This window comes from Urocitellus parryii, chromosome 9 (genome assembly GCF_045843805.1).
Source record: "Urocitellus parryii isolate mUroPar1 chromosome 9, mUroPar1.hap1, whole genome shotgun sequence".
NCBI lineage: Eukaryota > Metazoa > Chordata > Mammalia > Rodentia > Sciuridae > Urocitellus > Urocitellus parryii.
The window spans coordinates 98,978,477-99,006,315 of record NC_135539.1 but is presented as its reverse complement, the minus strand read 5'-3'; the positions used below and the strand labels follow the sequence as shown (position 1 = coordinate 99,006,315).

The 27,839-nt window shown below is 40.9% G+C and overlaps 1 protein-coding gene across 1 annotated transcript; it reads left to right on the top strand.

Moving 5' to 3' along the window:
- Positions 1-1,642: 1,642 nt before the first annotated feature.
- On the top strand, positions 1,643-25,978 carry Mtarc1 (mitochondrial amidoxime reducing component 1). The gene is made up of 7 exons (XM_026388004.2): positions 1,643-2,002; positions 6,729-6,902; positions 12,994-13,156; positions 14,024-14,164; positions 17,367-17,428; positions 17,532-17,603; positions 25,852-25,978. Exons 1-7 carry the CDS (start codon positions 1,743-1,745, stop codon positions 25,976-25,978), a joined length of 999 nt encoding a protein of 332 aa, XP_026243789.1. The 5' UTR covers positions 1,643-1,742.
- The last annotated feature ends 1,861 nt before the right edge of the window (positions 25,979-27,839 follow it).

The following is a 27,839-nucleotide window of genomic DNA, read 5'->3' as shown; positions in this document are numbered from 1 at the left end:
CTTCTCCCTCCAGCCAACCCTGGAAGAGTCTAGATGATTAATGCATCCCAACAGCTGGAGAAACAGTGACCTCTGCACTTTGAACACAATTTCTGGATTTCATAGGAGTGAGGGTGAGGGTGATCCAGGATTGGAAGAGAGGATAGCATCTGTTTGGGCTTGTACATCTATGATGAGGAACAACATTCTAGTGAGTACTGAAGGGCCCTGAAATGAATTACCTGCTAAAGGAAAAAGGTCTACTCCCCTTTGAGAATTCTCCCTTCTCTATTCCCAGACATGTTCTCTCTGCATGAACAGTTTTAGACCAAGGGACTAGTGGTTTACCTGAGCCTGACAAAGACTCCTTGACCAAACTTCACTTTAGATCCTTTTCTTGACTAGGCCTCAACCTTGGTTCCACTCCCCAATCCCCCACCCCTCCCAGGCCTGTGGAATCCAGGTTCTTAGCAAGAATCTTGCTAAGTCAGTTTAGATAGAATTCCTCCACCCTTGATAGCTCATCACTGTGGATATTGGCTCAAATTCCTCAACTCTCACCTTTCCCTGACATGAAATTGCACTTTGAGCTCGTTTAGCAAGAGTCTCATTCCCCTTGATGTCTCCTGGTAGTGATTTTCTATCTACTGACCCCTATGCCCCTTGCCTATAAGTCCCCAGATATCTTTGCTGTAATGAAGAATTGAGCGCAATCTCCATCTCCTATTGTAATACCCCTGTAAGAATACTATTTTTCACCCATGCTGGGGATGGAACTTATGACATTCATGCATGCTGCACAAGTGCTCTACCTCTGAGCTATACACCCAATAATTTGAATAGTCTTCTTTAAAATTTTAATAAGTGTGGGAATAATTTCTTTTTTCTGTAACACAACTCAGCCTCCTAAATCACTCTGATAGTGGTGGCTTTGTTGGTTATCCCACTAAGTCCCAAGTTTTCAACTCTGAATATTTGAACAAAATTGACACAGGTGCATCAAAATAGGTAGGGAATAATAATCAAGAGCTTATATATCACATATCCTTGCATACCTTTTATATAATTATTATAATCCCTCTAGAAGGATTGTAATCATTCACCTATTTTTATTTTCAAAAGACTAGACCTATAAAAACGTAATAATTATTTCAAAATTGCCATAAGTGGTTCCTTGTTGCTCAATTTAAGTTAGTGTAGATATTCCACATAAGGAAGGATTTCTTTTTCATTTTCTTTCACCAAAATGGTTAAAATAATGACCTCGTTTGTAAGTGGCAAGTGACTGAGGTCACAGTCCTCAGGGTGGAAAAAGCCTGTTCTAGTACCAACCTTCTCAGCCAGAGCCCCAGGCTTGCAGGGTCCCAGCGAAGGCCCTTCCAGTTCTGAGGCTTCGCTGCCTGATTTCTAATTCAAAATCACGCAGTTTTTTTGGTTCAAGCAAACAACGCCACAAATACGTTAATAAACGAGGCACTGGCAGGAACATGGAGAGGGGCGTATTGCCTTGAAGCCATAGGCCGCGGGAAATGGGGAAGGCAGGGCAAAAACTGGAAGCTGAGCTACCACCTCCCACACCAGCTCCCAGAAGAAGGATGCGGAGCTCTGATTGGCCGGTTAGAGCTCAGGAGCTGCACGCCCTTTGGGCTCCGGGCCTGGGACCGCACGTTCCCAGTGGCCTGGGGTTTCCGCCGCGCCCCGGCCCCACCGCTGCCTAGTGTCCATCCACGCAGGCTTTCCCGCCGCCCCGGGCATCTCGGGCCATGGGTACCTCGGCGCTGGCCCTCCTCGGCCTCCCGGCGCAGCCTCGACCTTGGCTCAGCGTCGCTGCCCTAGGTCTGGCCACGGTGGCCCTGGGGGCTGTCGCCTGGCGCAGAGCGCGGCCCAGGAAGCGCCGGCCGCTGCAGCAGGTGGGCACCGTGGCGCAGCTGTGGATCTACCCGATCAAGTCCTGCAAAGGGATGTCGGTGAGCGAGGCGGAATGCACAGCCCTGGGGCTGCGGTGCGGTCACCTGCGGGACAGGTAAGCAGAGCCCCGGTGGCGCGGTTGACGCGGGTTGGGACACTGAGCGCAGCTGGGAAGGTCCGCAGAGGCCTCTGATAGGTCCTTCTTCCCTTACAAAGAAACTGGGAGAGGAGTGAGACAAGGAAAAAGAGGGAGAATGAATGAATGAATGAATGAATGGATGGATGGATGGATGAATGAATGAATGAATGAATGAATGAATGAATAGTCTCACCCACAACAGCAGACCCTGAGGGTTTGGGACCTTGAGCCTCTGCATTTTCCGGATTTCCTGCTTTTTGTGCTCCTTTTTAAATCTCCATCTAGCATCTTCAAAGGATTGGTTCAGGTCTCTTAAATATTAGTAACTACCTTCAAATTTGAGGGGGGGGGGACTTGTAGCTGTAAAGTCCAGTCCTCCAAGATCCCAGCAAGGCCAAGCACATAATTATGGCAGCAATTGAATACCTGCTGGCAGCCTAAAAAATGCTGTTGCATTTTATTTTTCCTGATTTTCTCAAACTTTTTTTTTTTTTTGTAGATAAAGAAACTAAGATTCGTAGTTACACAGCAGCCAAAGCAGGACTCCTTCCTGTTTTCATTAGCACATTGGGGCTTTGTTAACAGTGGCTTTATTAATGCCCTCTCTGCATGATGATAGCTGGAGTTCAAAGAAGGTTTCAAAACTTCTGAGCCAACAGCTTTGTCCTCTTTTGGGTCTGGCCTCAAGCCCACTCTGGGCCTTATTGGAAGGCTGCACTTCAAACTTCTTCCCAGATCAGCCTCAAAACTTCAGTAAGTAACACAGGACTGACATGGGCTGTAACCTATGCCCCTTTGATTCAGGAAGAAGGTCCAGAATCCTAAATGTTCCATGGTTTGTCCAGTGGACTCTGAAAAATGGTAGAATTTATTTATTTATTTTTTGAAATAGATTTTTAAAAAAATTTAATTTGTTTTAATTAGTTATACATGACAGTAGAATATATTTATGCACTTTGACCTATCATAAATATATGTACCACATAAATGGGGTATAGTTTCTCATTTTTCTGATTGTACATGCTGTAGAATCACATAGGTCATGCGTCAAATATGTACATAAGGTAATAATGTTTGTTTCATTCTATTATCCTTTCTATCAACATATCCTCTCCCCTCCCTTCACTTCCCTCTACCTAATCTAAAGTAACTCTATTCTTCCCTAGCACCCCCCACCTCATTGTGAATTAGCATCTACATATCAGAGAAAACATTTGGCTTTTGTGTTTTGGAGATTGCCTTATTTCGCTTAGCATGATATTTTCCAATTCTGTCCATTTACCAGCAAACGCCATAATTTCATTCTTCTTTAAAGCCGAGAAATAGTACATCAAATATATGTACCACATTTTTTTTTATCCATTCATCTGTTGAAGGACACCTAGGTTGGTTCCACAGTTTAGCTATTGTGAATTGAGCCCCGTCGCTGTAGGTATGTTGATTTTAAGTCTGTTGTGTATAAACTGAAGAGTGGGCTAGCTCCGTCAAATGGTAGTTCCATTCCGAGTTTTCTGAGGAATCTCTATAATGCTTTTCATAGTGGTTGCACCAATTTGCACTCCAACCAGCAATGTATGAGTGTACCTTTTTCCCCCACATCCTTGCCAACATTTATTGTTGCCTATATAAAACGGCATGGTATTGGCACTGAAACAGACACATAGACCAAAGGTACAGAATAGAAGACATAGAAACAAACCCACACAAATACATTCACTGGAGAAAAGATAGCCTATTCAACAAATGGTGCTGGAAAAAATGGAAAGACACGTGTAACAAAATGTAATTAAACTTCTATCCTTCACCCTGCACTCAACTCAACTCAAAGTGGATCAAAACTTAGGCACCCTGCACTTACTAGAAGAAAAAGTAGGCCCAAATCTTCACCCCATTGGCCTAGGATCTGACTTCCTTAACAAGACCCCTAAAGTGCAAGAAGTAAAATCAAGAATCAATAAAAGGGGTGAATTTAAACTAAAAACCTTCTTCTCAGCAAAAGAAACAATGAATATCATGAAGATAGAGCCTACAGAATGGGAAAAAAATCTTCACCACATGCACCTCAGATAAAGCATTAATCTCTAGGATCTATAAAGAACTCAAAAAAGTTAACACCCAAAAACCAAATAATCCAATCAATAAACGGGCTAGGGAACTGAACAGACACTTTACAGAAGAAGAGATACATGTATTTAAAAAATAAAATCAATTAATTAAAAAAAAAACAAATATATGAAAAAAATGTTTAACATCTCTAGCAATTAGAGAACTGCAAATCAAAATTACTCTAAGATTTCATCTTACTCCAGTCAGAATGGCAATCATCAAGAATACAGGCAATAATTAATTTGTTTTTGTAGACCCCAGAGTCAAAGGGCATTGTAATTTTACTACCGTATCAATTCAGAAAACATTTAAGCTCATAGTATAATAGAAGATAATAAGAGCTGGCATTTATACCAGACCCTATGATAAATTCTTTATGTTTGCTATCATATACTCCTAGAAAGTGAGATCAAGAAAAACCAACAAAAGCCTATAGTCCTGACTCAGTGGGGGTTGTGACAAGCTTAAGGGAACACACAGGAAGGAGCTGTTGGAGGTGTTCCCCAAGGACTTCACAGATTAAGGAATGTCTTAAGCTGAAAATTGGAAAATGATTAGGAACTTTCCATGCAAGTAAGTTAGGAGAGGAATACTTTACAGGGAGGAAATAAAAAAAAAAAAATTCTTGGCTTAAGAGGACATGCTGGGGTAAGACTGGCATACTGTGAGGTATTTGTCCAAAGGAACTGAAAATAGAGACTAGAACATGACAAATATTCTCTAGAACATTGAATGTTGAATGTCCATGGTAGCATTATTCACAATAGCTTAAAGGTAGAAGCAACCCAAGTGTCTGTTGATGGATGGATAGATAAATGAAATGTGGCTTATACATCCAGTAGAATATCAATAAGCCATGACAAGGAGTGTTCTGTTACACGCCATAACATGGATAGATATTGAAAACATAATGCTAATTCAGATAAGCATGACATGAAAGCACAAATGTTGCATGATTCCAGTTATATGAAATATCTAGAATAGTCATAGAGGCAGAAAGGGGATTAAGGATTACTGGAAAATGAGGGAGGGCAAACATGGAGAGCTATTGCATTAGTGGGTACAGAATTTCTGTTTGGGATGATGAAAAAGTTTTGGAAAGAGCTGTAAAGGTCGCACAACGTTGTGAATGTACTTAATGCCACTAAATTATGTACTTCAAAATGATTAGGATGGTCAAAATGGTTAGAATCACATTAAAATTTTTTTCCCATTGATGGAGACTGGAGTTATTAATAGCTTATAACATTGGAATACTGCTGTGATGGACATCCATGAGCAAGTGTCTGTGTGACGCCTTGTTTTCAATTCTTTTGGGTCTGTACATAGGAGTATGATGGGTATTTATGCCATATGTGTTTCACTGCCATTAAAAGCATATTTTAAAAATGCCATTGTCTGTAAATGCATGGGGAGGTAAGAACAGCAGGAAAGCAGTTGGATTATAAGGACTTGCATGCTTTACTTGACAGTTAGAATTTTATCCTGAAAGTAGGAACCATGGAGGGATTTTGGATGAGAGGATACAAAGATCAGACTTGTACTTTAGAATGATTAAACTGTTGTTACTACCAGGAAGGATTACTAGAGAGAATACTCATGTGTTATCCCAAGGATTTGAGACAGGGCAGGGTTCAGACTATGTAGGATGAAGGGCTGATTAAAAAGCAATTAGAGAAAGGGCTTATGCTGACCATATTTCCTGGTGTAGTCAAATAATTCAACCATGATAGTCTGCTGGAGGTGATACAAGAAATATTTTCAATGATCTAAAATATTTGCTATTTTTTCCTCATGTCTGAGGACCCCCAAAGCACAAGCTCACTTCTGTAATTGTAATCACTTGATCAGTGCATGCTGAAATGACCAAAATACCAATAGGTTTTGCTTCATTAGTAGTGAACCTACACAAATGTGTTGTTCTTTTTTTGGAAATGGTACTCTATATTTCTCCATTTATCTTTTTTTCCAGGAAGTATTTAAAAACCAGGAGTACTGAGCCAGGAAAAATATTGTCCAGATCGACAATAAACTTTTTAGCAAATTGCAGAGTTCACAGCACTGAATATTGAAATTAAGTTTAAAAAAAAGATTGGGGGTGGAATTGGCAAGGCAAATTGCAAGTGCTCAGCTGAACTCTATGCGCTGTGAACAATATTAGGAACAGTCTTTCTGTTGCTGAGAGCCCATTTCCTACTAGGGGCCAGCACAGTACTTTCTTGTTCCCTTCCAATCTTCTAGAGAAATAGATTCCCATCATCTCCTTGGGGCATGTTTAATGAAAGTGATCAGCAACTGAGATGACAATTGAGATGAAAATACAATTAGCATCTTTGATTTTTGTGCCATCAAGGAGCTCAAAATGTTCTGCACACTGTACTGGGTGCTTGAGTAATTATTTATCCCTTCGAAATTAGCTGATAGGCTCACTCTTGCTTGCTGCTGAGTTGGTTACAGGCAGATAGACACATGCAAATTCACACATCCCAGGTTTACAGGGAGGAAATCAACAATGACTGTGTATAATTGCAGCTCTTGTAAAGACTGGCTTCCTGTCATGGTGATCCACACATATCCTGTGTTTTGAAAATGTCAGGTTTTGGCTTGTGATCAATGAAGATGGGAACATGGTTACTGCTCGACAGGAACCTCGCTTGGTACTGATTTCCCTGACCTGTGACCGTGAGACCCTGACTCTGAGTGCAGCCTGCATGAAGGATCTGCTGCTGCCCATCAAAATACCCACCACAAATGCTGTGCACAAGTGCAGGTAAAGACAGGGCAGGTCTTAGCCCTTGCCTTAATAAATAAATATTCATGCTATTTTGGGAAAATGTAAACTAGAGAGGGAATCCTCTTTTGTTTAATTTTTAAATGTTTTTAAAAATAATTTTAATGTTTAAAATAACATTTTTAAAATAATTTTTAATTATTTAAAAATGTTATTAATAATTAACCATTGATTGCTGATGTAATATATGCAGGGCTAAGTCCTCAGCACCATGTAAATCTAACAGAAGAAGCATGGAGACAGAATCAGAAGCTTGTGTTGGGTTGAGAGATGTGAAAGTTCCCTGAAGGAAACAGTGGGAGCAAACATGTATTAATGTGTCTCCAAGAGAAGAATAAAGGATGGACAGGAATGGGGGTGGTGGCAGGTGGAGAGTGGGTCCTGGAAAAAGTGAGGTTGAGATATAGCTATGTATTGTCTTAAGACTCTCCTTACGTGGTTTGGAAAATTTGGATATATCGTAAAACTGAGTTCAGAAAGAAGTTGCAAATGACCACGAAAATACACTATCACATTAGAACTATGATGTTTAGTTCTAATGAAAGGGAGTTCTAAAATAGAAAGGAACAGCTGCAACCAGAAGAGTGATCTGGCGTTAACTTCCCAGTAGTCAGTGTGGACATTCAGTCCAGGAGCATGCTCTGTAGAGATGTTCTGTTCTCAACATCAAAGAGCTGGAGGGAAGCAATCATCCTGCGAAAATTGGATTTGTCTCTAAGAGATCATATCTCGAGTTTTTTATCCCATTATGGGAAAATTAAGTTAACTTCAATTATACTCCTGTTATAGTTTCTGCATTTCAAATTCAAATGTAATGTGAATGTTAAATGTAGACCCTAGTCTATCAGAAGATGTAATACTACATCAAAAAACAGAGCTGAAAAATGTCTTAAGGACTCTGAAAAGTTCATAAAATGCAATACTGATATAGCTCCTATAATATCTTAGTCTTAAACATAGCAATATGGAAAAATGCCAAAAAAAAAAGAAGAGAACAAAAACTATGTGAGATAACCATGATTAATATTTTAGCATATTTTCTTTATGGTCCCGTTGGCTACTACTTTTAAAATCATATTTACATAATATTATAAAGCCAGTCTTGAATTCTGCTTATATACTTAAGTTGACATAGTGAGTATTTTTTCATGTCATTAAAAAATCTTCGAAAAATGCCATTTTTCATATTGGCATATTATTTTATTCTGTGGGTGTTCACTAATACATTTTAACATGTCCCCATGTTTAAACATTTGAATTACTTACTACATTTTTTTCAGGTATAAAGAAGAATGTGAGGAATACCTTGACATAAGACTTGGTTCATATCTTTTATTATTTACTTAGGGAAAAACTACTAGCAGTAGTTTTGTTTGGAATAAGAGTATGGATCCTACAGATTTTTGATACATGTTGCTGTTGGTTTGCAGAAAGGTTTTACTAACTTTTTAAAGCATTAATTTATGAGCATATCTAATTGCATTTTTTTTTTTTTTTGGTATTGGGGATTGAACCCAGGGGTGCTCAACCACTGAGCCACATCCCCAGCCCTTTTTATTGTATTTTATTTAGAGACAGGGTCTTGCTAAGTTACAGAGGGCCTTGCTAAGTTGCTGAGGCTGTCTTTGAACTTGGGGTCTTCCTTTTATATGAATACACGACCAGTGTAACTCCACATCATGCACAACCACAAAAATGAGATATTATACTCCATGTATGTATGATATGTCATGTATAACTAAAAATAACAAATAACTTTTTTTTAAAAAAAAAGTCACAATGTTTCTAAACATATTAATTAGAATGCAATTAGAGGCTTGGCACGGTGGTGCACACCTATAATCTCAGTGGCTCGAGATTTTAGGAACATTTGGAACTTTTTTTTCTCTCTCTCTTTTTTTATTGATTGGATTATCTGAGAGAACGTGTGAATGGGAACGCTGGATCTAATAGCACAATTGTGGCTGCTTACAACTGAGGAGAAATGTGATAAGCAGGAAGAAGACAACAAATTTTCCCCAAGTTTTGAGTGATTATGAACCAGAACTCAGGACCTATACATAGAAATTGCCATGTAAATAAACATGGAGTCATGAGGTGAGGTGTTTACAAAATGACCCAAAATAGATGCAAATGCTCTAACTCAGTAAAAATATAACAATTGCCTGAGGAGTCTAAGCAGCTGTTTTAATCAGCTTTTGCATCTGCTGTAACCAAAATACCCCACAAGAACAACTTAGAAGAGGAAAAGCTCATTTGGGACTCATGGTTTCAGCTTATAGATGGTTGACTCCCTTGCTCTGGGCCCAAGGTAAAGCAGTACATCACAGGGAAGGATCCAGTGGAGGAAAGCTGCTTGTCTCTTGTTGGTGGGGTCAGGAAGCAGAAAGGGAGTGGGGAAGGGGCCAGAGGGAAGATGAGCCCATCCAGAGCATGTCCCCAGTGACCACCTTCTCTAGCTACGCCACATGTGTCTACAGTTACCACTTAGTCATTCAAACTAGAATGGACCCATTAGGTTACAACCCTCACAATCCAATCACTTTACCTCGGAACATTCCTGCATAAACACAGGATGCCTCACAACCAAACCATAACTGCATCTTCTGCTCCCTGCTCCTCTACCCACCCATAAATCTCATAAATGCAACAGGGGAGAGCCCTGGGTTTGGCTTCTGAAGGGCAGGACCAAGAGGGAGCCTCGGTGATGGTGGTGGGGAGGTCTGGTAAGGTTTGACTTGGGGGAAGGAGGCTGACTTTTTTTTCACAGACACCAATAAAGAGGCATCCAACAAGGAAGTGACCTTCAAGGCTGGCTGTATATACAGATTTGGGTAGAACTGCTGTTATTCAAGATGCTTCCAAAATTCACATATTGAACATTAAACCACATACATATGCACATACTCAGTAGTGAAAATCTTTACCCTCTTACTGTGAATTCAATTTATGGAAAAATTAGAAAAGTCACTCAGAACTGAGTCCTATGAATCAGAAGGTCATCAACCCAGGTAGGATTATTGCTCAATTTAAACAATGAAGTAGACTTAAAAGAAGTAGTAAGTAGATATGATTAATTTTAGGTTGGAATGACTATGCTACTTCCGAAGGTGATTACTTTAAAAAGGTAATGACCATTTGGATAAATGAGTTTTGGTATGTTTCTTTTATTCATTATATTTATTCTTTACCTTGATCCATAAAAGAGTCAGGCAGATACTCCTGGTCTTTGCTGATAAAACAGTCTCATTCTTCATAGGGCCCAAGTGTGTACTCAGCCCTCTGACTCTCAGGAGGTCAGTTAAGGACAGGTGTAATAGGAGTGTGTGAAAAGGCATCAAGTCACATGGAATGGCAGTACCTATCTGTAAAATGAATATCATACTTCCATTAAAAAGTCTTAAAAAATTCATGCAAACTCTAAATGCAACTAATCTCACTGTTTGTTGTACTGATCCAAGGCACTGTAAGTAATCATTCCCCACTTTATATACAGAGCAATTATATAAAATTATATAAAAACATAGCATACTGTACTCAATTTGTTTTACAATATAGAAATTTATGTGTAGGTTATTATTAGAGAATAGATGCTTTTGTTTGGTTAAATATTTACTTCATGAAATAAATACATAACTTAAAATAACTGAGAGAGAGTGCTAGAATAAATGTTACCATCTACTGAAACATTTTCCAAACCTAAGAATTGTTTTGGGACTTCTTTTAGATTGTCCTTAATCTTCACAACTAAGTTTTTTTTCAATCCCCATTTTATAGATGAAGAAATTGAGTCCCAGGATAAGTAAATGTCACCAAGATCCTGGAGCAAGTCATTTGTGGAAAGAGGATAGTTAGATCAACCTGACTATGCTTTCCCAAACTTTAAGCATTTGCAGAATATGATCATGATTTAGGCCAGACAACAAAATATCTATACCTTTCTTTCCTTAATAGTTCTCTTTATATTGATTCATCTTTTAACGACAATTGTTCATCTGGGCAGGAGGATTGCAATTTCAAGGTCAAGACTTAGCAAGACCCTATCTCAAAATAAAAAAAAATAAAAATAAAAGAGACTGGAGATGTGATTCAGTGGTAGAGTACCCTTGGATTCAATCTCCAGTTCCCCAGAAACAAAAGAAAACCAAAAAAACCTTAGACATATTTATTTCAAAAGGAAGCAAATAGCTACCTATATAATTTTTGAGATATAGAAGCAATTTTTTTGGTATGAGGGATTGAACTCAGGGGTGCTTACCCACTGAGCTACATCCCCAGCTCTTTTTATATTTTATTTAAGGACAGGGTCTTGCTAAGTTGCTTAGTGTCTCACTAAGTTGCTGAGGCTGTATTTGAACTTGAAATTCTGCTGCCTTGGCCTCCGGAGCCACTGGGATTACAGGCATGTGCCACTGCACCTGGCTGGAAGCAAAGATTAAGTTACTACAGCTAATATGGAACAAGCAAATATTACTAAATTCTAACTAGAAACCATTGCTTATAGAAGTCTCTGGACCTGCAGTTTGTTCTTTCTTCATTAAATGAGATGATTATCAAGTGTTACTAAAAGTTACAGACATCACTAAGCTGAAGAGAATTGCTTTCTCTCTGTGCAGTTCACCATTAACTTAAGGATCTTCCCATGTGGCACCTATGGTTATCTTGAGCTCCTACAACGGTTATTAATGGTGCCTCACTTTGGGGTGCCTACACTATAGCATTTATTTCCTCTGGCAGCTGTGAAATTCATACCTCCTCACAGTCCTGCACACAGCTATGTATTAGGAAGGAAATACTTCAAATCCTTCAAAGTTATTGCTGGCAACAAATCCAAGTTTATTTTTAATGTTATCAATAACTTTTTTATTGTATAGACCATTTTCATATATGTTACTACATCTAGTTTTATTATCATGTACTAGCCAAGTATAGTCATGAATGTCAATAAATATTTTTGGTTGCTCTTCAGCTGGGTAAACCAGATTTTACAGCAATTATAAATTTACTTTAGACTGATACCCTAGTTTTCTTCTGGGGAACTCAGTATACTCAGTATACTTTTTTTTTTTTTTTGGTAGTACTGGGGATTAAACCCAGGGATGTTCTACCACTGAGTCACATCCCCAGCCCTGTTTGTTTGTTTATTTATTTATTTATTGAGACAGGGTCTTGCTAAATTGCATAAACTGGCCTCAAATTTGCAATCCCCTTGCCTCAGCTTCCTGAGTCACTGGGATTACAGGATTACAGTGTATACGCTGCACCCAGCTGGGTACATTTTAAATACTACCACATTTCATCTTCCTTGCATTGCATCCAGGTAGGGAAATACAAGTATACATCAGTGCCAGATGCCAAGTGCCAATGTCTCGGCTTGGCACAGAATCACGAGCTACCACACAGCTTTGTAGATTCAAACAGCAATTCTTTATTCCCGATCTCACACCAGCCTCCACACACGTTCAAGGGCAGTCTCAATATCCGATCCCAAATCCTACTCCAAATCCCATTTTAATCTCACGAGAACTCAAGGGGAACAAGCAGCAGGAACACCCTAATCCCAGCAGCCATAATCTTCAACCTCAACTTCCCTAAAACCCATATTCTTAAACCGGGAAACGCCTTAAACCGGGAACACCCTAAACCCAAGGACCGGGATACTTCCTCAAACCTGCAGGGTACTTCCTCAAACCTGGATCCACCCTCGATCACCTTGAGCAGGGTCATCTTACAAAAGCATACATGCAATGTCCCATCGAATGTCCTCTAAGCAGCATGGGGTACGCTGGCAAGGAGATTTTGATGCGTCATACCTACTTGGTAATGGCCCTCAGCACATCAGTCAGTTTTACAATCAGGAAAAGCAAGGTTTACAATGTGCTTTCTTTTTCATTTAGGCTTACACAATGGTGAGGCAGGGCTGGGCTAAAAGGAGGTTCTCTGACAATGAAGAACCATAGCAATACAGCAGCTGGGATATTGCAGCTCTTCTGATATATCTTGGACATAGTGTGTCAGGGTGCTCAAATCTTCAAATCTATGCCTGCCCTTTGCCCTGTCCCCTGTGCAGAGTGCATGGCCTGGAGATCCAGGGTAGGGACTGTGGGGATGCCGCAGCTCAATGGATAACCAGCTTCCTGAAGACACAGTCCTACCGCCTGGTGCACTTCGAGCCCCGCATGCAACCAAGAAATTCTCACCAAATCGAGGACCCATTCCGACCCACAGACCAGGTGAAAGGCGAAGCTTGCTCTGTGGGTAGAGAGCAGCTGCTTAGCCCTTGAGACACCAGTGGCATCTTTGATGGACTAAGCACTGTCATTTTACCAGGCAGACTCTAGGCCGCTCAGATCCCAAGCAAAAGGCAGATAGGTAGCCCTTCCCGTGAGAACAGTATTCTGTTTCTTGTTTTGGAGAACTCTTGCATTTTGCCCATGAGCATCTAGTTTCCTGTTTGTGTAAGCATCTGATGCCAGTAGTGGTTCAAAATATTCTCCATCAGTATCTTTTTCATTCATTCTGTAACTTCTCAGAGTCCAAAATTTTAAAGTTTGTTTGCAACCGTATGTCATGTTACAGTCATGCAAGTCGGTGTGGGTATAGGGATTTGCAGACTTCAAATGATTAGACAGATCCTCAAGGGAATAAGGCTGTAGGGATTCATTATGAAAGTAGGGTTGGTAGCATCACATACTATTCTCAACATTAAAAAAAAATTTAACATTAATTTGCAGGTTGCATGAAACACAGGTATCTATGCAATCAGTGAACATTTTGTCAAACGTAACGAGGCCAACAAACCTTATGGCCTACCTTCATAAACACTGGAATATTGGAGGCTTGGAAGGTGAAGTGATGTCCCTAATGGCAGTTCTAGGATTCCTTGCTTTCTTCAGGCCACCGTGCAATTCTGCAAGGCTAGTTGAGATTTTGCATTGATGTGACTTTTCTATGAAAAGAAAAACACTTGGAAAGATTGTGCATCAGTGTGATTGTGTGTGTGTACATGTGTAGGGAAAGGGGTTTCTGGGCACTAGACACTAGTAACTTCTGAGATGCTTCTGTGACACACATTATAAGGATGCCCGTTTCCTTTTCAGGTGGCCTACTCAGATGCCAGCCCTTTCTTGGTCCTCTCTGAGGCATCGCTGGAGGATCTCAACTCCAGGCTGGAGAAGAAAGTTAAAGCATCTAACTTCAGGCCCAATATTGTAATTTCAGGATGTGGTGTCTATGCAGAGGTAATGCTTTGCCTTGTCTCTTTTCTTGGATTTAACTCTTTTTTTTTTCAAGATATGAGAGTCTTTGGCATTGTATTAGATTATTCCAAAAGGCGCATTATTTGTTGACTATACAATAATTCAGCGTTTACATTTATTGAGCACCTAATAAGAGCAGACTCTTATGGAAGCTATGAGTGTGGGTGAGGCAGATGCACTGTTTGCAAGGAGGGAATTCAAGGTCTGAGGCCTTTGAGAATGATCACTCCCTTGGGGATGATGGGTATTTATAACATGGCTGCTAGATGGGGAGCTGGAGGGATTGTTGCCCTAAAACCCTTCCAGGGCCACCTCTTGTTGGCCTGTAGGTGTCTTCATTAGGTATGAAAAACACCATCACCCTGCAGGACCAACCCTCAGCTCCTTGGCAGTGTCGGGCTCTATTGACTTAGCAGGTGGCTTATGTGTTCCCAGATCCCCAACACCCACCCATGCTCTTCTTCTTGACCTTGCAATTTCTGTCAAGGGTGCCACATTCTTTCTTTGACTCAGATTTGGAGCTTAAGCGTTTCCCTTGGAGGCTCCCTCTGCACTGTTGCTCCCCAGCCCCTGTTGCCACAGCCAGGCCTCCCATAGCACCAGTATGAGCTCTTCCCCTCTATAGTTTGTGACAAATCATCACAAAAGCCTTCATTGCTCAAGAGCCTTCAGTGGCTCCCCATTTCTCAAAAGGTCCAAACTTCCCATTGTTCTTTGATAATTTCACCACAATTTGCTTTCCTGACTTTATTTCCAATAAAAAGCTCCAAAATGCACACTGGATCTAGAACCTAATATGTATTCTCCTGACTTCTGGTCACCTAGACTCTTGCCCCAGTCCCCTTTAAAACTCCTGACCTCCTAGCCCAGTGAAGCTACCTCCCCTGTGAAAATCTCACCAGTGGTCAGGCCCAGGCCATGCTCGGCTGTGTTTCCACCTCTCCCATACTGGGACTTTTCCTGTTTGAACTGATCAATTCCAGTAGTGTGACCTGTTTTACTTTCATGGGTTATAGTGTGAGTTCAACAGACTAGTTTTCTTCTTTTCCTCACATTGGGTAAGTAGATAATTTGCTTATAGTGGAATTTTTACCTTATTTTTCTGGTGTCTCAATCCCTGATGTTTTTTTATTTCATGTAGAGGGTGCCCTGGAAATATTTCTCTAATTTATAATTATCTCTAATGGCACTCCTCATCTCTCTCCTTAAAAAAAAAAAAAAAAAAAAAAAAGAAAGAAAGCATTTTTATGGCCACAGTGCCCCCTGGTGGATAAATAATCACAGGCTGTGGCTGCTGGTAGCCTCTGTGCCATTTTCCAGTCTGTTCAAAGCATACAGTTAAGAAACCCATTTTATGATTTAAAGCAAAGAAAAACAAAAGCCTACAATACACCTATCATGAATAATACACACTATCAGAAATAAAATTCCAGGGAGTCTGTTTTATATCTTTGTCCCCAGCCCTCAGGAGGCGAACACTTCTCTCCAAAGGTAAGAAGGTCAGGACTATAATCCCATGCCCTTGGGCTCCTCAGTGTTCTTCTTTCTGCTCCTGCTTTTGCTGGCTGGAGTCCCCTTACCTTTCCTCCCTCTAGAACTCAGATCAAGCACCTTTCTAGCACGTACAAAGCCCTGGGTTCAATCCCCAGCATTGAAAAAACAAACAAAATAAAATAGTAACAAACAAACAAAAACACATGGTCTAAATTTAATCATGAGGAAATATCAGACAATCTGTAAAATAAATGGCATATACATTTCAAATCCCGCCTTTAAGCCAGAAAATTTAGACCTTTCCTACTTTAGGCACAAAAGACTAGGAATGTACATATGACTGACCTAGGGAGATCCAGTTCTTCAGGACAAAGGCCAACTCTTTTTTATGGGGGATTCTTTGAGTCCCTCTCCCAGCAGACACTGATGCCCATCAGGATGCACTAGCCAGGCCTGTGGTGCCGTGCCTACCTACTGCTCCCTTGTCTGCAGAGTTACTGACCCTACCTGCCTGGAGGCCACATCTCTATGATAAGATGTTTGGCCAGAGCATTGAGTGCTCTAGAGTTTGGAGGTACTTTCCAAAAGGCAAAGTGGACAAATAAAAAGAAGTGCTACTCAAAGCAGAAATATCCTGGCTCTGAGGAACTAGAGCTAACTTCTACTGAGTCAGCTGGGAAAAGTGAATTTCCAGTATGACAATGTCAAGAGACTGAATGGAGTAACTGTCTCTCTGGGGTGAGTTGAGAGGAGAGGAGGATCCCTTGTAATCACACCCTTCCCCTGTGCATTCCCTGTTTTCTCCAGAGTCACCATCAGCCTCCCCAGGCAACTCTAGGGGTAGATCTGATGGGTTCAAAAAAATAAAATAAAACTCAGATCCCATTTCACCTAGTTCATAAAACTTATCCCTCACCAGATCAGCCTGGAGTATATTCCTCTAAACTTCCAGAACGATTGTTGCCTGCACAGTGAAATCAACACACAGCATTCTGCCTTATCATGCTTTTTCTTGAGTTTCCTGGAAATTTTAAAAAGAGTACTTATTGATCTTTAACTTTTCATCTATGTATGCCCTGTCTCCTTGATGGATTTGAAGATCTCAGTCCATTGACTTGATTTGTCTTGAAAACTGGACTTCACTTGCCCCAGCTCACAGGCCAGTGTCTGAGAAGCTGCCTCAGCTGGCAGGAGTAGCTGGAGCACTTTGTGAATGTGCCCGTGGAGATCAATGAGAAATAAGGTCCTGCCTTTCATATCTTCCTATCTACTCAGGAGAAATACAGGGTACATATATGCTGTGACTTCAGGGGCTTAATTCACATAGCCTTAAGCATGCATAAAGGATCTGGTACGACTCAGAGTAATGGGTAGTTCCCCCTCAACAGATCTCCATCCCCCAACCCCCAAGAATCAAGTGAGATGGGTCAGAGGGGTCTGAAGGAGGTGAGTTTCCATGTCAGTTTTACAAGTGAGTTGAGAGAAACATTTCTTCTCAGGTGAATGAACTGACATCAAAGGCAGAGGGAGAAAGAACATAAAACTGCGTGGGTAGCAGTTATCTTATCTCAGGACTGAGATAAGTCAGCTATTTTTTTTATATAAGTGTTGTTATTAGGGGTCCACACCGGGAAGTCTCCACGCAGTCTGCCTGGGTGAGGGCTTATAGAAATTGTGCTTTTTCTCCTAGGATTATTGGAATGAACTTCTTATTGGGGATGTGGAACTGAAAAGGGTGATGGCTTGTTCCAGGTAAGGCTCTTTCCTGAACTGTGGGGATAGGGAGGGGTTGCTTTAGGTGAAGGCCTACTTTACTTTGTCCCCTGTGTGATTCTGTGTGTGTCTCTGTGTCCAGGTGCATGTTAACCACAGTGGACCCGGACACTGGCATCATGAGCAGGAAGGAGCCCCTGGAAACGCTCAAGAGGTAGAACTAGGCAGATGGGGTTTCATCTGTGGGTTTGGGTGCCTGGGGTGGAAGTGATATTTATTGCTAAATATTTACAAGAGGAATCAGTGAGAACACCACACCTTGAAGCTACAGGGTCCTGATGGCTTGGCACATGGGAAGCTGGTGCTTTGGTTACAGGATGTGTGCTGGTAGGAATCATCTTATTTTTTTTTTTTTTTGTTTAGAAATTCATTATTCAAATGAACATTTTGGCAATCTTTATTATGGACCAATTATTAGATAACATCAGTTTGTTAGGTGTCATAAAGGCATTGTGCTTATGTAAAAAATATTAATATAGTTGTTTGTTTATTTGTTTGTGGTGCTGGGGTTGGAACCCAGGGCCTTGTGCATGCTAGGCAAGTGCTCTACCACTGAGCAACACCTCCAACCCAAATGTTAATATGATTTAGAGAAGTCTGTTGAAGTGTATATGAAGTAGTATATGAAGTGAAGTTGAGTGATGTCTGGGATCTGCTCTACTTTATTTTAGCAAAAAAAAAAAAAAAGATATATGAAGATATGAAAAAAATCTCAAAATTTTTATAAACAAAATTCGGGTGAATTATGTGGGGGTTCATTGCATTATCCTCTCTACTTTAATGTTTATTTTAGTATTTCATAAGAAAAAAAATTTTTAAGCGAAAGACACAATTAAAGAGAATAATTTTAAATTGTATACAAAAACCAAGATAACATTAATTTTGCAAAGCTGATTATAAAATTGCATATGTAGCATTTACTTCTTTGTCTTTGCCTATTTGATTTTATTTTTCAAAAATATTACAATGTACGTGAGTAGATACAAGGTGGAAAGGAGGTAAAACAACATGGCAGTGGGGGTGTTCTTTTAGTAATAGAATTATGGAAAAATTATTCTTCTATGTAGTCTTAAATCTACTTTTGCAAAAACAACAACAATAACAGTTTAGGATCCACACACTTCCATTCTGTTATCTGCCAACTCTGGGAACCAGGAAATTGCTGAAACTCTGAAAGTGAACTAATTATGCTCATTTTTATTGGTCCCTTCCATGTTATATGTAGTCATGAGCAGGGTGTCAGGTCTCATCTCTACAGCCCCAACACTCTTGACTTTGGGCCAAGTGACCCCAGGTGTCACCTGTGGATGGGAGGCTGGGGGAAGGCAGGAATTGCTTTAGGTGAAGGCCTGGAAGACTTGAGGAAGGCATACCATTGACATAAGCCATTGTGTGTGAGATCCATCATGAGAGAGGACATGAAGGAGAGCTTATGCTTGGCATTTGTATAGTAGACTCATTACCTGGAATGAGTCCTGGGATGAGTCTGTTGCCTTCCCTTCCTTCCATCTTATTCCAAACTCTTGGCCCCCTGTGGGCCAATGATTTAGTTTTCTTGGCCAGTATCCATTGCTCTCTGCCATTCTACTGTCCAGAAGCTACTATCTCATCCATCCCTGAGCAAGCTGACGCTCTGTGCTGGAACATTGTTGTTCCAGCTTGAGTGTTGCCCCTAAGTATAAGGCGCTGGGCCTGCCTTCTCTGGTCAGCACCTGTGTCTATGAGATGTGTTCTAGTGTGAGGGCCAGGCTAAAGCAAGGTAGAGAGATGGTAGGCAAGGGCCTAAGCTACCTAGCACAATGAGGAAGGTCAGGAGTGAGTCAAACAAGGTAGATTTAGGGAAGTTAAGGAGTATAAGGAGAAAGGAGGTTTGTGGGACTAGAGGAAGTCTTGGGTGAATAACATAGATTTTTTTTAAATTTTATTTTTAGTTTTTTTTTTTTTTTTTTTTGCAGTGCTAGGGATGAAACCCAGGGTCTTACACATGTCGTACAAGCACTTTATAACTGATCCATACCTTTGGCATCCAAATGTCTGCTTTTAATTGCATACATACATAGCATTTACTTCTTTGTTTTTGCTTATTTGATTTTACTTTTCAAAAATATATCAATATACGTGAGTAGATACAAGGTGTACAGGGTGTAAAACCAATATGGCAGTGAGGGTGTTCTTTTAGTGATAGAATTATGTATATAGAGCCTGCAAAAGATCAGGGGGTGTATGGGCCTTGAGTTTTCAGGAATATTCAAAGAGGAGCATATAGACCACCCTAAGGCAAATACCATCATGTTGAGAGATGTTATATATTTTTCTACACTTAAGCAACATTAATTAACTTTTACATAGAAAGTTAATACTATGGAACATTTAAGATTGATACATTTCACTCCATGTACATTTTGCCAACAAAACAAGACAGTAAATAAATGAATTATTTAGAAGTTAAGTGTATTGATTTTTGCAACATATTTGGAAATGCAAAAAAAAATCCAGTGAATTGATGGGTAAACATGTGACAGAGGAAATATAATAAAATGTGAAGTGTAAAATCCACACAGTTAGTAAATGGTGTTCATTGTAAATATCAACTTGTTTGCCTGTTTGAGAATTCTTCTGATACAGTAGTCCACCCTTATCTGCAGTTTTGTTTCTATGGTTTTAGTTACTTGTGGTCAGCTGAGGGCATGAAAATATTAAATGGAAAATTCCAGAAATAAGGAATTCATAAGTTTTTTTAAAAATTTTTTTTATTGGTTGTTCACAACATTACAAAGCTCTTGACATATTTCATACATTAGATTGAAGTAGGTTATGAACTCCCAATTTTACCCCAAATGCAGATTTCAGAATCACGTTGGTTACACATCCACAATTTTACATAATGCCCTATTGGTAATTGTTGTATTCTGCTACCTTTCCTATCCCCTACTAACCCCCCTCCCCTTCCCTCACATCTTCTCTCTCTACCCCGGAATTCATAAGTTTTAAGTAACTCTTGTTATGGTATATTGTTTCATTTGTTCTATTATTATTGTTACTCTTTTATTTTGTGCCTAATTTGTAAATTAACTTTATCTTAGATATGTATGTACGAGAAAAAACAGTGCATGTGGGATTCAGTACTATGCACATTTACAGAAATCCACTGGGGGTCTTGGAATGTATCTCCAGAGGATAATGAGGGGACAATTATGAAACATTTGTGGGAGGAGGAGCAGGATTTTGGAAAGCCATGATGATGGACTATAGCTATTCTTAGAAATGTGCTCACTCAGTGTCAGAACAGACCAGAATTGAGTCTTCCTATTCCCTGGGCCACAGAGGAGCTCCAGGGAGAAAAAAGACAGGGTAGGGCAATGGAAATAGCCCTGGCAGGGGAGCGAGGACAGCAGGCTATGGTTGTCATCAGCACGTCCCCTTCAGCCAGGCCCTGGCCGTTCTTTATAAAATAAGGGAGACGGGGTGGAACTGGATGATTCTGTGTGTGAATCAGCCAAGTGACTTGGGGAATTGGTTGTCAGCCTGTTTTATACATCTTGTTCTCTCTCCCTCCCTAACATGTTGCTTGGCATCAGACATCCTTTCCCTTTGGATTTAGAGAGTTTATGTGTTTGCAGAAATGGTCTTCTCAAAGCACTCCATGTATTTGGGCTGCATCTCTGAATCTTTAGTGCCCCTCCCTCTATAGGGAGGCTGTGTTTATAGAAGGAGAATAATTGACCCTAAACACAGAGTGAAAGCAGGAAGACGGAGGTCATGAGGAGCCCATACACCCCCTGATCTTTTGCAGGCTCTATATACAGTCCAGCAATCCGGCCCTAATTGCTTCTAATACCCTAGGAGACAGTGCAGCCAGTCTAGGTGTCTTCTCCTATCTCTTACTGAGATTTAAATTGCCATGGCTATAGTAATTTATGTTCTTCTCAGGACAGGTGGTCATAAATTGGGAAGAAAGAGGCCCTGCCATGTTGCATAAATCTTGGGAAGGGAAGCACACACAGTGGTGGTGTCCACAGCAGCCTCTCAGCCACACTGCTGTTGGCCTCGGTCTCTGCGTGTTGCTGCTGCTGCACAGGGATGGGTGCTACATGCTGCTAGATGACCAATGCTCAGCAGAGAGAGCTATCTGTCTCTTGCCTGGCCTGGCCTACTGATGTTCATCCCCACAGTCAGCCCAGCCGGACAAGCAGGGCAAGAGAATGAAATATACTTTGCATTGCTGAATGAACATAGGTTAGAAGCACAGGGAAGCTTGTCTGCTCACAGGAAAATATGGAATTTATGCTTTTCTTTCTTAAGGGAGAGTGATATACACACTGATCCCCAGGACTTAGGGAGTAGCTAGAGCCTATCATTGTTGCTTCTACAACATCTTGCTCCTAGTAGAAAAAATACAGCCCATTTACCGCAAAAGTGCTCAAAAAAGTTTTGCTGCATGCATGAATCTGCTGACAGTAGTGACGTGCGCCACTTGCCAATTGTGTTGGGCTATGCTGTGCTGAGCTAAAGGCAGAAGGTGATACTTCCAGGTCCCCCTGTCACCTGATAATTTGTGATATTGACAAATTGATTAGGTTCTTGAGGGTTCAGTTGGTTTATTTGCAACAACTGGACTTATATTTATTCTGGTAACTGAAATAATGCAATGAATATAATTTTAAAATAGATAATAAAATACCATGAAAAATTATTATGCATACTAGGATCACTGATAGTCTTAATTTGTAAAATTGATACCTGCTGAGAGAAAAAAAAAACACACACACACAGAAGACACTTCTCTCCATCTTGGAGGCTGCTTTAAATGAAACTTAACCTAATCCTGTTCCACCGCCAGCCTCTGGGTGGCAGTGTTGATGCAGCACCTCTCCAAGGGCCTTTATAACACTGCTTCATTCCGAACTGGTCATAGTTAGGTCGTGAGTCCTCAGAAGTGGCCTGTGCCCAGAGTGACTTGTGGCCTCCTGATCTCCAGGAAAGGTACTAAGCAATGACTAGAGACCCTGCCTGTGGCTGTAGTCTGGTCATTGACTAGTAATGAGGAAACCAGGTGTGTGAACAATGAGCAGCTCTCACTGGTGCACAGCACTTTACAGGTAACAAGGTGTTTCCATTCACACTACTCCCTGTGAATATGAAGACTCTTTTTTTTTCAGTGCTGGAGCTGGAACCCAACACCTCATACATGCTAGGCAAGAGCTCCACCATTGAACTATATATCTAGCCTTGAAGATATCTGTTTAAATAACATGTCTTAGGCTTTCTGCTTATTAGTGTAATTTTATGTTTTACATTTACTGAAAGATAAAGCATATGTGTGTGTGTGTATGTATGTGTGTTTCTTTATTTATTTTTAAATAAAAGTCATAGAAGATCCATGTATGAGACAGGACCTTTTTCAAGTCTGTTGAACAATGCTTCCACTGCAGTACCTCATCATCCACACAAGGGGTCGCTAGTGACCTCAGTTAGTCTCCCCACATCCAGGGGCAGCCTCAGCAGCAGCTGCTGATAATGGTACAGGAGGAGATGAGAGTCAGCAACGCAGCAGCCCAGCAGCCATGCTGCCACTGAGGTGTGGCGAAGTCCTGACAGGCTGCACCAGCCAAGAACCAGCTTTCCATTCCTGTAGCTCTTCCTTTTTCTATTCCCACATAGAAGAATGGACTGCCACCTGTCAACTAGATGAACAGAGCTTCACTTTTACACCCCTTCCCTTCATCCCACCCTTCACAGTTTAAGGGGACTGGGTTGGGAGCATCAGTGGCTATTTTTTGGATTTCCACTCCTCAGTTTCCTGGAGAGAGAGAGTGAGTGTGCGTCTGTGTGGTTGATGGGGAGGGGCAGGTGAACCGCACGAGTGGCTAAACCTTTGGTAGATGAGCAACCTATTGGACCCCTTAGTTCTTCTCAGGCCTGTGGGAGTACTCAGGAGGAATATGGTGACCAGGGATTATATCTGGGTGGCAAGAGTCCTCACTGTGGTGTCAGTCAGACCTGAGCTGTGGCCCCAGCCTGACCACTTAGATCTGGGGTCTTGGGCAAGTCAGTTACTTCTCTGAGACACATTTATAAAACAGGGACACACATTTCTACATAGGCAAAGAGAAAGCAAAGAGATAATATGTGTGGAGTGTTTCACACATACATGTAAAGAATGTGTGGCTCACAGAACGCTGATAATCAGAGCCCAGGATCACAGACTCCAGAGATTGGAAATAAGAATTTCCAAGCCATAAAAGTGACTGCTCAGCCCTGATTCGAAAGATGCCACTCTCAGACAGGCACAGATCCCAAAATATCCCTGCGGTTGTCTGCTGACCAAAGAGAGGCAGGCCAGGAGAGATGCCTAGAGTTTCCAGGTCTTAGGCCATGGCAGGTTATGGGGTGAGGGAATACTCTTGGCAAGTCAAGGCAGCTTGGACCAGCAACTCTCTGTAATAATTCATTTATTTATTTATTCATTCATTCATTTGTACAGCCAACAATTTTCTGAGTGGTTACAATGTACCAGGCACTGGGCCAGGACTCCAAAACAGACATGGTGCCCACTGGCATGTTGTTTACAGCCTGGGGGAGGAGCTGAGGAGCTCCAGAGGAGCTTCCAGTTTTAACTCTGTGTTCTCACTAGCCATTTCTGCTTGGGGGTGGGGATGGGGAGAAAGAAAGAAAGAAAAGAAAATACTCCAAATTATTGTAGTAGATTCTTTTTTAAAGCAAGGCAGAATAAAGTTTATGGTTGCAATAATAATGTTTTAAATATAAAAATGATGTAAATAAGAAAGTGAAGGAAATCTTTCTCCTGGTAGAGAGATGTGGGAAAGCCTGGATGTATTTTTTCCACACATCTGCTCATGTGCATTCTGCCTGGGCTGCTTGAGTTTTTTGCCTGACAAAGATGTTTATAGTCTCTTTAATAGAGATGATCACCAATACACTTATCATTTCAACAAATAACTGTGGGTGACATACGAAGCCCAGCATTGGGTATGAGCAGGATCAGGGAGTGGGACATAATTCTTGCTCCCCAGAGACTCTGTAGAAGAGACAGACTGGTGCCCTGACATTTGAGCCTTGGACTCAAGAGGGCTCAAGGGGCGGAGAAATCAGGAGGGTGAAATTATTCTTGTCTTGGGGTTTTGTGGGATTCCTGCCTATGAGATGTGGCGTTTAAGTTGGGCCTGGAGGAAAAGGTACTATTCTAATGCGTGGAGAAGTGAAGGAGGGAAATCCCATAGGAATCACTGAGGGACACTGAGTCGTAAAACACAAAGCAAAGTCAAAGTGCACTGGGGAATCTGCTAGCAGATTGCTACTAGGTGCAGATAAGGAGCAGTGGGCAGTGGGTTTGAAAAAACTCCCTGGTGCCAGGTAGAGGGTCTTGCATACCAGGCTAAAGAGTTGGAATGTTATTCTTTGGGCACAGGGAAGTCGTTGAACATTTTGGAGCCAAGGAGTGATAAGACCAGAATAAAATTAAGACAGTTATATAGTGTAGTGCTAACTATAGATTAAAGCTGGGGGATGAAAAAGAGAGGTTGGGGGCTGGGGATGTGGCTCAAGCGGTAGCACGCTCGCCTGGCATGCATGCGGCCTGGGTTCGATCCTCAGCACCACATACAAAAACAAAAGATGTTGTGTCTACCGAAAAGTAAAAAATAAATATTAAAAAAAAAAAAAGAAAGAAAAAGAGAGGTTGGTGAAGAAGTTATTGCTCCTATGGCTTGGGAGTCTAAAGCAGGAGGTTTGCAAGTTCAAAGCCAGCCTCAGCAACTTAGTGAGGCCCTAAGCAACTTAGTGAGACCCTAACTCAAAATAAAAATTAAAAAAAAAAAATGGCTGGGGATGCGGCTCAGAGATTAAGTCCTGCTTTGTTCAATCCCTGGCATAAAAAAAAAAAAAAAGTTTGCTCTTCTAGTGTAATCTGAGTTTGCTGGAAGCAAGATCGGATGTTGTGGATGCTGTGTAGGAAGAACCTCAGGACTAGGCAGTCATAGAAAGGAGGAGAAAGAATGCCTCTAGGGCTCCAAGTTCAAGGAACTGTCAGGATCATGGTTCAAGTTATAGACATAGAGTCGGGAGGAAAGAAGCCAAGGGAAATGAAAGATGATACCGTATGTTTAGGCATATGGAGTATTTAATCTCTTAATGCTGAAAAAGGAAACATTAATGCAGAGAAGAGCTGTGGGGAGACTGCTCCTGCAATTGTGCACTGGGCTGGCTGCCCACTGCCCAACACCAGGAGGCGCTGTTCTGTTAGACCTGATGAGAATGGTGCTCTTTTCCCCATGCAACGTGGCGAGTCTGTGTGGGTTGAATACTTCAGTCCAGAAGTACATGCTGCTTGGGCACATGGTTCTGTTTGGCTGTGACTCATCATGATTCTTCTTTTATTGCAGTTACCGCCAGTGTGACCCTTCGGAACAAAAGCTGTATGGAAAATCACCCCTCTTTGGACAGTATTTTGCTCTGGACCATCCAGGGATAGTCAAAGTGGGAGATCCTGTATACCTGCTGGGAGAGTAATGGGAATCATGTGTTTTGGAATATCTGATGTCTTTAAAAGAAATGGCCTGAAAAACGACAACTCTTGACTTATATGGTGCTTCAGAAATGACACCTCAGCAGCATTTTCTCTGATCTGTGATTTCTAAGTTTTTCTTTCTTTCTTTTTTATTCCTTTTTTATTTTTTATTTTTTTTTACTACCTTAGGTCTTAATGCTTACAGGACCCAGTGCACAAAGCAAAGAAATATGGTCTTGTTGATTTAGTAGGATTCAGTAAGTCACTTAAATGATGGGATTCCGAAAACTCCCTGTTTAACCTTGATTATTGAATAGTTCCTTCTTCTTCTTCTCTACTCACCTACAAGAGTGCTAACCTCCATTATCTCACCTTCAGCCTTTAGGAAAAGAGAAGAGAAAGAGGAAGAGTGGGTGAGCCAGAAGAATGTTCTGGAATGTTTTGTTCACCCCATATATGGGGCATGCAATAGAAATTGAATAGTTCCTCAAATAAGGCCTGAAATGTAACTTCACTTTTCTTCTTGAGCCCTTCTCGAGCCTTTTCTTCTCAGGCTAGGTTTTGAAGGATGTAAAGAGCCCTACTGCAGTAAGCACACAGGACACTGGTTTTCCATAGATCTTCTTGGATATGGTACTACTGCTTCTAAGACAGTGTCTATGATGATTTGATGAATCCTTCAACACGCTCAGTGACTTTGGCTGCAGGATAGCAAAAATGTCAGGGTAGAGAACTAATTCACTAGAGCCACCAAACTGTGGTCTAAATCATGTGAAAAGCAAGATGAACAAAAAAAAATTGTTTTGCCATTCAAACAACACATTAAATTCATCCCGTTAATGATTCAAAATCTTTCCCAACATAAACAAGTGAATAGTGTCACCAGAAAGAAGGACATCTGGCTTCATGCTATCTAAGATGTGGTTTGACCTTGACCAGGGAAGTAATGATGCCCTTCTTAATGTAATCGAAAAAATAAATGACCCCAAAATGAGATGGTATCACATAGTGGTGTTCAACGAGAGCTCGGGCCATGTTGGAAAGATAGTGAATTTCATTTAGTTTTCTATCTAGAAATATTTCTTTGTAAAGGAATTAGGGTAGATTCCAAGTACCCCTTAGTTCTCTGCTGTAGGAATTTGACTTCCTGAAAGCACTCAGAAGCATGCTGGAGGGTTCTGGAGATCTCTTGGATCTCAAATCCTAACTGGATTCTCCTCCTCAAATCCAGGGTGAGAAAGTTCTGAAGTCAGTGAAGAGAAAGAAAAATGATCGTGTGTTTTGAAATAAATCACTGAAAACCTTCAAATGGAGAGAAAGAAAACATATTTATGTCTTCTGTTTAAAGTCCAATTTTTCTACTGATGGAATTATATAATTCTAAGATCTGATGGAGAATATCTGTCATTGTCATTGAGTCCTTTGATTGTATTAGGCAGTTGACTAAATTGTGAGAAATGTTCCATAAACTGTAAATGAATGGAAGCTACTTTGACTGGATTCAGTCAGATCTTGCTAACTTCCTGGCTCAAAGTCAGACTTTGAAAGCTGACTGACATGAACCAGCAAAGCCAATGATTCTGATACTTGGCCAGAGCTGGGTCTCCTACAGAATGGACTTGCTCAAAATCTGCATCCAAGGTGAACATCCATCTTGGAAGGGCTGTTGAGTAAACATGCTTTTTTACTAAAAGCTATGCATTTTTTCAATTTGGTTTTATAAACAAGGTCAGTAATCACTGCAGTCTAGCTGAACTCTTAGGTGAAGTTCCGCGTGTGTATTTTCTGATGGGCAAATTGTTGCAATTTGTTTTCTGCACACTTTGGCTTGAAGTAGAGAATTAAAACAATTTTCCACATAAC